Genomic DNA, 12,074 nt, shown 5'->3' with positions numbered 1-12,074 from the left:
GAAAAGTTATCCAACTGCTGGAGATCAAGCAAAAGACAAGACTACCAAATCGTGGTTCCACAAAGGCGTTGGTGCTAACAATATGTCCGCGATGTATGCCTACTGTCTACGTGCCCAGGCCAGTAGCTGGCCCCTTGCTCTCCAAAAGGTTCCTCCATGAAGCCCTGTCCCGTACCATAGCCTCTGCTACCCGTATGTTTAATCCAGTGTCCCCCTCAATATATCCCGACTTTTACGGAAACGAAATAAGACATCAGAGATGTTGAAAGGTAAGTAGTCACGGCATCAACACAATGGAATATATCTACTAAAAGTCCAATCTCCATGAATCAGTAAATCAACAATTTATCATTGGTAAATGTTTACAAGGTAGTGGAACTTATTCATTCCACAGCATAACAAGAATTGTAACATTGTAACTTGAGAAATTCAAATATATTATGAGAGCCAATCAATCGTATGTACCTCTTACGCCAGTGCTGAATTCAATCATGCTTTGTAGTCACCTTTTATACGGCGGTGGCAGGAATCGCCAATTAGAGAGGCTCCAAAACGCTTGAAGCTGGTGATCTGCATTAATTGGTGTCTGATAATCCAGTTTCAAGCGCATCCCTGGGGTAACCGCTAATCATTTCCTTCGTTTAGCTAAAATGTAGACACGACTGACGGTGGGAAGCTAAGAGTCATTGACCGTAGCTCACAGAACACCAGCGGCACAAAATTACATCACTATGAATAATTCATGTTCGCTGCGCCACACCGTCAGTTTGCATTAGCTGTTAGCCTAACAAATGTCGTGATTAGTTAAGGTCCTTTTCGAAATCTCACACGCAAGTACACTATTGAGACGTGATATTGATGAATTCGCATGAATGTATTCAGCAGTCGCACCTTTGGGACTCATTGAGTCGATGTATTTTCCACGTCACGTACGTAAGCCGTCCGTTATCAATTTAAATCCTATTGAATCTAGTGTACTGTTCATTTGTATAACGGCTCCGGTCACATTCGTCGCATGATGGCAGTAAATTGATGACATTCGTAGGACATTCATTCGTGAATGTGACGTAGAAACGTATAGGCCCGATTTACACACGTTGTCAATTTAAATCCTATTGAATCTAGTGGACTGCTCATTTGTATAACAGCCCCGGTCACATTCGTCGTACGACGGCAGCAAATTGATGACATTCGTAGGACATTCATTCGTTTTTATCCGATTTACACACGTGTTTTTGAGTCGACTGGGAGTCGACTGTGCCAAGAGAACCCTAGGCCACTCAAGTAGCGTTTTTAGTAGGAATGCTCCACTCGAGCAGCCTCAGACTCCTCACACACAGCCCCAAGTCGACTCGAAAATCTTTTGTGTAAATCGGGCCTTAGTTTGTCCCGTGACGGTAATATTCCAGTCGACAGTAAAATCTATCACGGCCGCGGCCTCCTTGACAATCATACGATCAATTTCTCAACGTGCAACTTAATCATTCTATGACCCACTCGATCGATATACGTGACACTCAAAGAGACTTTTATATCAGCTTACAGTACCGTCGTGTTTCTCCCGTGGCAGATAAAAATCATACTATAGTTGTATTCAGTGTAGTATTTACCAGATGGTGCCTTGGCTTAATCAAGATTAGATCAAGATATATTATTCTTGATTGAATAAGAAATGATGATTTTGTAATTTTCTTACAAAATGATTTGACTCAATGTAGATAAAGATTAGAAATTACGAATGCATCTTACTGTAACGCAACAAAGTATATGACTTAATAGTTTGTTTGATTGTATATATACTACTTCCATTATGTATTACATTTGCTGATTGAGATGGAAGAATGTATGATGTCCCTTCTGCATCTATTTCACGACACAGGCACCTGGCACCTGTCCGTCATAAGAGTCACCACGCCCCTTTTCTCCATCTCTTTCAGAATCCGGTACTCCGTAGTGAAGTTGTGTATCCTGTCCATCACAACAGGCTGGATATAGTCATCCGGATAGTAATGGTACGGCAAAGTTCGGTCCCCGTGTGGTCCGCTCCTGTACGGATAGTACCCGTACAAATATATCTTATCACAGAAGTTGGTGGCTGCAATGACAGTCGACAGTCCCGTCGTCAGGACTGCGCCAAGATGTCTGCTTAATTCGGGGAAGATTTTCCTTAAGATGCTACAAAGAGAAAGAAATTCACGAAAGTTCATGTGTGCTTGTAAATACGATTATGGAGAAGTTTATCTTCCAACAAGAGAAGATATTCATGTTAATTCCTTTTTTCGTATTTCGAAAGGGAGGTATCGCAATATGTATGGACGAGAAAGAACTTGATTGCGCGACAGTTGTAACAGGTATAATGTATGGCAACTTACATATATGGCAGTTGAACTATTACTAATAGGTAACAATCTTAAAGAACTAATTCAAAATCTAATTGACGAATAATAGAGGCTATCTATGCATGCTAATACTCCAGAACAGTATATTGAAAGTGTGCTGCGACAGGAGTTTATGAGTTATATATAAATTGGCCTACATATGAATATATGTTACCTGTCAATCTTGCATGCAACAATATGTCAACTTACGTCTTGACGTCACTTTTCGGGTTGACATAATTGACCGTTACGGAGATTTTGTTAGCTTTGACGGCCCTGAAGAACTGCTTGAAGAGATTCCTTCGCTCATATGCATTGAGCAAGAACAAGAAAGCTGTCCCGTTCAACCGTTTAAGCCTCGGTGAGTAAACGTTCTTTGTACCGCTGAGTTTCTGACTCTGCATTACTCTGTAGACGATTTGAACATTCATGACGGTTAGATTGGATTTTGTCCCGACATCCTTTTCGTATCGTGAGACGGGAGCGAGGCTGAAGCGAATGACGTAATCACGAGAGTCGATCTCCGCACCGCAAAGACTGTCGGTCAATATGCCGCCATTACCCACAACTGCACAAGTCTCATAATGACGTATTTCGTTCTTTTGGTGGAGGGTACATTGCCTTGCGTACATTCCTCCACAAAGGCGAATGTCTTTGTTCTTCCCCGTTCCTGCCATTTCTAACCTTGTCATTCTTTCAGTCCTCATACGGAAAGCATACTTTCTGTAAGATCGTAGGAAAAGGACATCAACAGTTACTCAATATCAATCCTTAGATTTACTGGATACTCCTTTTAACGCACTCAGCGCAATCAACGTTAACGTTAAATACATTGAAAGAGGAAAAAAGGCAGCCGCTACCCGACGGTCAACATTATATTGTGTTGTTGCAACTTGAATAAAGTCAAAACAATATGCTTTCGTGAGTCATTGATAGATCAATAACTTTTAATACGTCTATTGATCTATTTGAACAGCAGCTTTCAAGTCAACGTTGCGTTTCTTTTCATCATTGTATCACATAACGGTTTGTATATCGATGCGTGTGTGTGATTGGACAAAGTGGGACACTGGCGCAGTAATTGCGGAACTATTACAGATTCATGCGTCAGTGAAATAAATATTTGACGCAATCTGTATCGGTGTTACACAAATGTGTCAAAGACATTTAGTATCTCATCTGGTGAATTGTAAAAAAATATAGTTTTGCGCAATGTGCATAAATGCAAGCTACAAATGTGCGATTGTTACAAGCTTCCTACCTTATTCTCTGCAATGTCTGATTGTCAGCCCATATCGTCTTGTCTATCAGAATCGGGTTCGCTGTTTTGACGTTAACTATCGGAACCTTTCTGACGATAGACTTTATCTCCCGTTTCGGTAGTTGGTCGAACTTAGGCAGACGTTTCACAAAATTTGGAGCTCCCTGTGCAAACTTGGGACGACGGTTGAGCGCCAGTTGTCTAAAGACTGCTGCCGTTTCATCGCCTTCTCGTTCATTCCTCGAGTCACCAGCATTCTGCCTACTGTCAGGCGTTCTCTTTCGAGTTCTAGTGTTGTGGTCATCCCAGGTCGGTTTGGGTGATGTACTATAATGATAAAGGATATAATTTCGTGACAAAGCATGTGGTGATAAAGGGAACCGCAGTGTTACGCAATAGCGAATCTTCATGTAACTTGTGGCAAGGAAATAGCAGTTGCAGAGTTTTACGTTATGAAAAGGAATATCAGATATATTGATGTCAACAGAACAGTACATAATGCACTGGGTACACCTGGCTATTGTCTCAGTCGGCCGTTAGGGACTCCTTTCGAAAAGGTACAGAAATGCTAGTTGTCTATCTCCATACTTGCTAATCCACAAATGACTGAATCGAGAACATTTACAATAGAAGCTTGTTGTGAGTGAACTTAAAAACGCAAGTTCTTATAAGAATATAGAAGCATCACATATTGGCCACGTGCACAGACGGAACAAAATGTCTACCCGTAAAATTTCATCCTGTGAGATTTCTGTTCGGAATTCACGCTCAAACGATCATTGATGTTGTAATTTTGTCCTTAAATTTTTCTGCAGTATGAAACGATACGTAAGAAGTTCCTACACAATTTATCACAACAAAGCTTGACTATTCTTGGCCATTACATCACGCCGTTTGCATTCAATATTTACTCACCTGTTCTTATCAGTGTTCCGGATCATTAAGAAGACCGGTGTCGCGGTGAACAACAGAAGCAGCAGAAACACCGTCTTCATTTGCTGGAACGTGACAGTCATGATTTTCACCTCGACGGATGTTAAGCGGTGATTTTTGCATTCTAGACCCGCTCTACAGTATTGGTAAGGCGCCACAGAAGCTTTTTATTTACTGAAGACCCCTCATGGGAACCCGTATATAGACTGACAAAGCTATTATCGGAGGAACTCTGCACGACATGCTGTCAGTTGCCATCAATGAGAGCAACTGGGTAGGCTCTTGTGGGAGGGGGGTGATTAACAGCACAAGTCTATCATATCTATTAACCTGAGGATTGGGACTTGTTAGAAATCGGTTGGCACGAGCTAGGCTTTACTTCTCAAGTGACTGACAACTACAGGTATGGTACTTAATGGCACCTACAAGGATTCAGACTCAGGTTTTATGTATAACATCACTCCGCGTAGAATCGATCACCCGGCTCTGGGATTTTTCTACAAAGAAAACAGTTATATATATATATGACCAACAACTTGCCCAGCAATGCCTTCTAGCAATATGTAAAGAGAAGGGCTCTAGGTGTTGTTTACTTGGCACTCTGTTTTTGTGGCTGTCACTGGTATCAAACATTATCTCCAGATCAAAATACCCAATTCCATCCATGTCAGAGGCTGGCCATAAGTGTTTACGAATGGATTGAGAGACCTGAAGTTATATCTAATAATCTTGTTAATCTTATCATATCTCATTTCTAATAATACACTACAAGACATGGTTAACAAAAACAGAAGAAATACAAAGAATCAATATTGATGACTTGCAACATTTATCATACGGTTCTAATGGTCATGGTTTATTCATGATTTTGACCCAACCACTATTGTCACAAAGCCTCAGTAGAAGTGTAGTAACTTTGCGAACTTCAGACAGGAGTATATCTAATACAGCACTCTCTCTGACTCTTCAACTCTCACAAGGAAGTCTTAATATCACTTCTGTCTCTTATAGTCTAGACATTGCAAAATTTCCTTTGACACAAGGATGTTGTCTAAAGTCTCCACTTGTTTAGTATGCGAAAGGTTCACTTGAAGACATGAAGAAGTCATTAAATCAGTTACGCCGAGAACCATAATATACGAACCTCCTTGACTTGAGTTGAGTCTTAAGCATGATCACTTGAATGATATTAAAGCATTATACAGCAATAGTGTAGCAAACATTTGTAAGCATCTTACTGATGTAAAACAGTAGTTAGTATTGAGGACCTGATACAATAGCACTGCCTAAAGCCTAATGATGTAGAACTCAGGAATGGGAATCTGTATACAGAAGTGACATGGATGAAGTCTCATTACTTCTTCCTTAATCCTTCAGCAGACCTGGAAAGGAAGAAAAAAACAAGTGTGAGTAACTGTTAAAAAAAAGACAGTCTGCTCAAAATATGATGACATCATTAGAGTTCTGCAAATTAATTGCAGACTGCATAGACGTAATTTTTCAAATGTTTTATTACTATGTACTTTACTAGTTCAACATAAATTTTTTGGATAATACTTTAATTCGTTTCCTGATTTTATGTTTCAGTTTGTTTTTACACATGTGTGCCACTTATTTTGTACACTTATGTGTGCATTGGTTTTCTTTTTGTTGAACGTCTATTGAAAATTGAATGCAAAGAAACAGTTTAAAGAACACAGGAGCAGTCATTTCTAAGAATGATAACTAGAGAGATGGCAATCAAGGAGGTAAGAAGATGGAAATGGGGAGTTTTGTACTTACGCCTTCAAGTCTTCCTCTCCAAGGTTCAGCATGAGAGAGCCGGCATTCAGGTACACTCGGTTCTGGGACTGGGAAATCTACAGAAACAGACAACACAGTTACAAAATCACACCAATATTTCAGGTACCCTCAGCTCTGGGACTGGGAAATCTACAGAAATATACACATGGCATGTTTATAAAATCACACCAATATTTCAAGTACACCCCGTTCTAGGACTGGGAAATCTACAGAAACAGACAACACGGTTACAAAATCACACCAATATTTCAGGTACACTCAGTTCTGGGACTGGGAAATCTACAGAAACACAAACGACATGTTTACGAAATTACAACATTTCACCACACCTAGTCATAACTGTCAGATGAGTAAGGTACAAGGTGTTCAGTGAATATTTGGTTCAAAGTCAAACGTAAAAAAAACATGTACACTTACTGTTTTGGCAATGCTTTGAGCAGCTCTGATCCTACGAAGCTTCAGGTACCCAGGGTTCTCAGAAATGGCCTCACCAATGTACATATACAGTCAAGGGTGCAATATATTATCATATGATTTTTAATCACTTTTTTACTAGTTTCACAAAGAACAATGTTTTTTTGGCATTTTTCCTTCACTTAGATTCTTTTTTTTATAGAAAGTGTATTGTATAAGTGTCTGATTGTGTTGATGGTAAATAAATAGATGAAAAAAAGGTTCAGTGCATAAAAATACAAAAATGGACCTACAATCACTTTAGACAAACAACAGCCCCACATTTTGAGAGAATGACAGTTGGCCCAAGCATAGCCCCTTTACAAGTGATCTGTCAGAAAGGATATCATCCTTGCAGCCTGGGCTTCACCCTCAGCCTGGACCACCTTCTGTTGACGCTGCTGCTTGGCCTTCTCCACAATGAACTGTGCACGCTGCGCCTCCTGCTGAGCTGTGGTGGAAGTGCAGATTCAGAGGACATTCAAGAATAACTCTCAACAAAACTGTTTGTAGGTTTCTTGATGTATCTTCAATACTAGTAGTCTGAATACATGGTTTGCAGTTTTTTTACACCTTGTGTTTTACAGACCCATGGTTTTACAGACCCATGGTCTTATGCCACATGTCTATAAAATCACTGTATCTTGTGCATTTTTGCATTCCATATCTAACTGTTTCTGGCTTGTCTATCATTTGAAAGGTAACTGTTTGCAGTCTATCAACAGAGATCTTTCAGGCTTCATACTACAACAATGCACAGCAACACTACTGGAAAACATTTAAATAAGACTACATGCTGCTAATAACTTACCAACTTGCTTGGCCTCCACAGCAGCAGTGTACTCCTTGCCAAAGGACAGATCAGTGATGGCCACATCATCCAGGATGACATTGAAGTCCTTTGCTCTCTCTGTTAGCTCCCTTCTAATCAAAAGACTCACCTATGAAAATAAAATAAAAAGCATATAAACAAGTGACTCTCATTGTACAAGTTGGGATACTCAACTTTTCATCTAATTTTGCAATAGTGTGTTCAGTATTCTTTCCTTCTCTAGAATGGAGAGTTTTCTTCAGGTGCAGACTTACCTGTTGACGCTGCGTGATGAGCTGAGATGCATTGAACTTAGCCACAACACTCTTAAGAACCTGTTAATAAAAATAAAAGCAATAGGTTAGAATTTCACTTCATGTCATAAAGCTTGAAACATTAAACTTTTTTTTCAAAGAGTAGAAGATGAAAAAATATTACACATCCTGGTGGCTTGACAGAAATGTTAGTCAGGCCTCACCTCATTGGCAATGGAAGGGAGCAACCTCTCATCGTAGTCCAATCCCAGATGTTGGTACATACGTGGAAGCATCATGGCATTGGGGCGGTGCAAAACACGGAGGGAAATCTGCACCATCTGCAGATCTAAAAAAAAATATAAAAATTTACAGAATTCACAAATGTTTTCAGCCCTCCAGACTAAGCCCATTTTAGGAGCACATGCTCCCAAAAATTAGCTGGTGCGCCTGGAAATTTTTTCTTAGGACTATGAATAGGAGCACAGTGCTCCCATCAAAAATTACATGTACACATGTATATTCCTAAGTCATGGACTGCTAAGATAAACATTTTTAAACATATTTCAAAATACATTATTCAAGCTTGTCAACAATGATTTTAAGAATATTACTTGGTGTGTCCAAGAGACTTGCTCCCTAATCTTTTTAGTGTGGTGCGCCTAAATTTTTGCTGGTGCGCCCAATTCTTGGGGGTTGGGAGCACAGTGCTCCTAGGTCAAAAAGTAAGTCTGGAGCCCTGGTTTTAACCTGCTGTTGAAATCTGTCACCAGAACTAATTTGGGTTCATATAAAAGGTTACCTTTTTAAAGAGAAGGTTAGAAAAGGAATAAGAATCTTACCAACTCCCTTTTACCAAACTTGTACAAGAAAAATATGCCCGTTCAAACTTTAGTCCAGGTTCTATTGCTTACCCTTGCTGCCAGTTGGGGATGATACAATACGCGGTCTGCTGCGGATGTCGTATATGATGGGATACTGGAACCAGGGAATTCTGGGGGAAAAGTACAGGCATTTTCAACATCAGCATTGCCAGTCTCTTTACCGCAATATTCACTTGACTCGACTAGAGGCTCTTTAAACTTGATATACTAGAGATTCTAGTTCAGATACATTGGTACATAAGAAATTTCAGAGAGAGCAGAATTTAGTCCATGGGATACATTGAATGGGATAAACTGTTTCGACTAAGAATGCAAAAGTACTATGTAGTCCAAATTAAACAAGGTCACATACCAGGGGGCCAAAAATTGACATTGAATTTCAGCTTTCCAACACCTGCCCACATACCAAATATCATTGTAATCCATCAAGAGCTTCTTGAGTTATGCTGACTACAGTAGTCCGGAAACACAAACACACACACACACACACACCCAAAACAATATATCCATGAAAACATTGAGATAACTAAAAGTACTTACCAAATGTATATTCTAGATGCAACACACCATTACATACGTAATCTATAAAAAAACTCTCAACATTTTAGGTTTTTGAAACTATGTTTATGCACACAACTTCTTTTACCACAGTATGGTTGCTAATGCACATTACACACACCTGAAGTGGAGCCCCTCAGTGTAGATGCTATCCTGAATACCGCCTATCCTACTGAAGATGATAGCACGGTGACCACCATCCACTGTAAACACAAATATATTTCAATAATGAAGAGATTCTGAGCCAAACTTTCCATCATAGTTACTAGTTAGCGCTATATTCAATTCTATTCAGCAGACATGAAACTAACTACAGCTTTGTAGAAAATAAGAAATGTAGTTAGTCAGTTTTAAATCTCAGCAAGGCCTTAAAGCTTCTCTCTCCTTTGAAATTTAGACTAAAAAAACATCATCAAATATTTCTTATCTGTTAACATAATGGCATTCTTTCATAACTTTGATTTCAAAGGAGTATTTCAAGCAAAAAAACAACAATATATTGACAATCAGTTTGAGAGTACAGTATATATGAATTTTTTTTTTTGTACATGTACATGTACTTTGGTTTACTACTGGGCCGGGGTTAAAGGGGGCTCAAGACTTATAATTTCAGATTTCAGTGGGGTCGTGTGGCGCAACGGCAGCATATTCCACTCAGAACCAAGTGGTCCCGGGTTCGAATCTTGCCATGTCACTGATCTTGTGCCCTTAGGAAAGGCACTTTACACGACTTTCCCAACATGCCAGAATGGGCATCAAAGGCAAGAACGAAAAAAAGATTATCCTTATAAAGAAAAGGAGCAGGATGAGTCCTGGATGACACTAACGAATCACTGAAGCAACATGAGAGAAAAGCAAGCAGGAAATCTATGGAAAGCAGAAATGAAAATTATTTAGCGTGATCATAGTTTGGAACTACATGTAATACCATCAGAGCATGATGAAATATTTTGTCATCAAGGCATGGCAGATAGCGCCCCCCTCCCACAGCCTTACCTGTATACATGGCCTGTTGTACACCGTAGCCGAGGGCAGCAGCGGCCGCCAGTAGCTTCATCCCCGTCCCCAGACCCTTGGGGGCTTTCCCCATCCTACCGGCGAGGTCTCCAAGCTTTTCCTTGCTCATTTTGGCTCAAATTCTACGGAAAAAAGAAGATGTCATCATGCTGCGGTCTGTGCTTTGCGAAGGTCACAGTGCACGAGATGATCATGGCAGAAGTATCGGGCATTTTTCGATCTTTATTGACCAAAACACGACATTTTTCCTCACACAACAGACAACCACAGATATCTAAAATGCAATACATACATTTAGAGCGAAGATATCGATCTACAAACCAAGAAAAAGATGAGTTTATCTTACCTAATACTGCACGAAAATTCTCTAAGCTGTACCCACATGTGTTTCTACTGCGCAGAGGTTGTGCGCAGGGCAGCTACACTATCAAAGGGGACATTAATTTTTTAACTGGATTTTTCAAATACAGTAAAATAAAAATTGCCACCTTTTAAACTATACAACGAACAGAAATTTACAAAATAAGTATGAATTTATAGTTTTGATATTTCTATATTTGACAGTACTTGAACTAGTTGTATATATAATTTTCGTTACTTCCTACCGATAGCCAATAGACCATTCACCTCAAAGTCTCGTTTATTCCCGCGAGACTGTTGGATAACCGAGAGGAGACGGGCGGTCGGAGAGGTAAGCCGGGTAAGCGCGCGAAATGTGAATTTCCCATTTTGATTTACTGGCGCAGATAACGTTGTACCGTGCATGGGTATGGCGTCTTAATGTTTCAGTGTTTTGTACCAATAATCCCAAACTAGATACGCACGTAGAATTGGTGCTCAGGGAGTCGGGCATCGGGATGGGCAATGTCACGCTATATTTTGATGGGGAGGTGGGTAGTGCTACTAGTGGGTATAGCAAGTGGGTATAGGCTAACTACAGGGACTGGCACAGGTATGATAATCATACGCCATGAATGGTGATTATCTTCGCCGAGTACTTGTACTCGGGAAGATTATGTTTTCGGTTGAAAAATCTGTTAGGTGGGTCTGTATGTATGTCAGGAGCATAACTCAAGAAAGCTTCGATGAATCTTTATGATTTTTGGTAGGTGTGTAGTGGTTGTGCAAAGGAAGGTCAAGTTTGAAAATGGTTCACCTTGCGTTTTTCAACAGTACTGCAGCGGACTTTGAATTTTTTGTGTTTGTATGTAGGCAAAAAAAGTGACGGAAACGTTGATGGATCTTCATGATTTTTTGCAGGTGTGTAGATGTTGTGAAAACGGAGGTCAAGTTCAAAAATGGTTCTCCTGGCATTTTTCGTCGGTACTGCAGCGGGCTTTGTTTCGATGTGTATTTCTTGTGGACAAGATAACTCGAAAAGCTGTCGATGGTTCTGCATGATATTTAGTGGATGGGTAGGGTTTACAAAAAGGAAGGTCAAGTTTGATAATGGGCATTCTAGCGGGTACCTAAGGTACTGCAGCCGAGCTTCAAAATTTAAGGGCATGTTTTCTACAAGTGCTATGGTAATGATTTTTGTGTGGTAGATAGTTCATGTTATAGGAAGTAAGTTGTGAAAGTTTGGGCCCCCTAGCGTCTTGTTTGGAACTGCAGTGGGTGTTTTTGTTTTGACCTTCGGACAGGAATATCTTGAGAAGGGGTCGACAGATCGTCGTGATGTTTGGCATTCAGATAGCTCAGATAGTGCTTTACATAACAAAC

General features: G+C 40.1%; 2 protein-coding genes across 3 annotated transcripts; both read right to left on the bottom strand.

Annotated features, from left to right (window-relative positions):
- On the bottom strand, positions 1-4,655 carry LOC136442946 (CMP-N-acetylneuraminate-poly-alpha-2,8-sialyltransferase-like). Its single transcript, XM_066439989.1, has 4 exons — positions 4,555-4,655; positions 3,640-3,966; positions 2,589-3,101; positions 1-2,175 (listed from the first exon to the last, which is right to left on the bottom strand). Exons 1-4 carry the CDS (start codon positions 4,653-4,655, stop codon positions 1,869-1,871), a joined length of 1,248 nt encoding a protein of 415 aa, XP_066296086.1. The 3' UTR covers positions 1-1,868.
- Positions 4,656-5,384: 729 nt separating this feature from the next.
- LOC136442851 (prohibitin-2-like) lies at positions 5,385-10,797 on the bottom strand. Of its 2 annotated transcripts, XM_066439818.1 has the most exons (11): positions 10,699-10,797; positions 10,332-10,474; positions 9,457-9,538; positions 8,808-8,887; positions 8,118-8,242; positions 7,915-7,974; positions 7,640-7,769; positions 7,176-7,279; positions 6,793-6,870; positions 6,355-6,431; positions 5,385-5,954 (listed from the first exon to the last, which is right to left on the bottom strand). In XM_066439818.1, exons 2-11 carry the CDS (start codon positions 10,459-10,461, stop codon positions 5,927-5,929), a joined length of 894 nt encoding a protein of 297 aa, XP_066295915.1. In that variant the 5' UTR covers positions 10,462-10,474; positions 10,699-10,797; the 3' UTR covers positions 5,385-5,926. The 2 variants fall into 2 exon arrangements, with proteins under 2 accessions (XP_066295915.1, XP_066295916.1); XM_066439819.1 differs by lacking the exons at positions 5,385-5,954; positions 6,355-6,431 and adding an exon at positions 6,613-6,654.
- Between the last annotated feature and the right edge of the window lie 1,277 nt (positions 10,798-12,074).

The sequence above is a fragment of the Branchiostoma lanceolatum genome, chromosome 10 (genome assembly GCF_035083965.1).
Source record: "Branchiostoma lanceolatum isolate klBraLanc5 chromosome 10, klBraLanc5.hap2, whole genome shotgun sequence".
Lineage (NCBI taxonomy): Eukaryota > Metazoa > Chordata > Leptocardii > Amphioxiformes > Branchiostomatidae > Branchiostoma > Branchiostoma lanceolatum.
This window is presented reverse-complemented; position numbering and strand designations above follow the sequence as displayed.

Excerpts from the sequence above, each read along its gene's own strand:
- LOC136442851 (XM_066439818.1), bottom strand. The coding sequence starts at position 10,461 with ATGAGCAAGGAAAAGCTTGGAGACCTCGCCGGTAGGATGGGGAAAGCC. Across the intron at positions 8,243-8,807 it reads ATCCCCAACTGGCAGCAAGG|ATCTGCAGATGGTGCAGATT; the intron begins GTAAGCAATAGA and ends ATTTTTTTTTAG. Across the intron at positions 7,975-8,117 it reads TCCCTTCCATTGCCAATGAG|GTTCTTAAGAGTGTTGTGGC; the intron begins GTGAGGCCTGAC and ends TTTTATTAACAG.
- LOC136442946 (XM_066439989.1), bottom strand. The coding sequence starts at position 4,655 with ATGACTGTCACGTTCCAGCAAATGAAGACGGTGTTTCTGCTGCTTCTG. Across the intron at positions 3,102-3,639 it reads CAGACATTGCAGAGAATAAG|AAAGTATGCTTTCCGTATGA; the intron begins GTAGGAAGCTTG and ends ACGATCTTACAG. Across the intron at positions 2,176-2,588 it reads CCGAAAAGTGACGTCAAGAC|CATCTTAAGGAAAATCTTCC; the intron begins GTAAGTTGACAT and ends TTCTCTTTGTAG.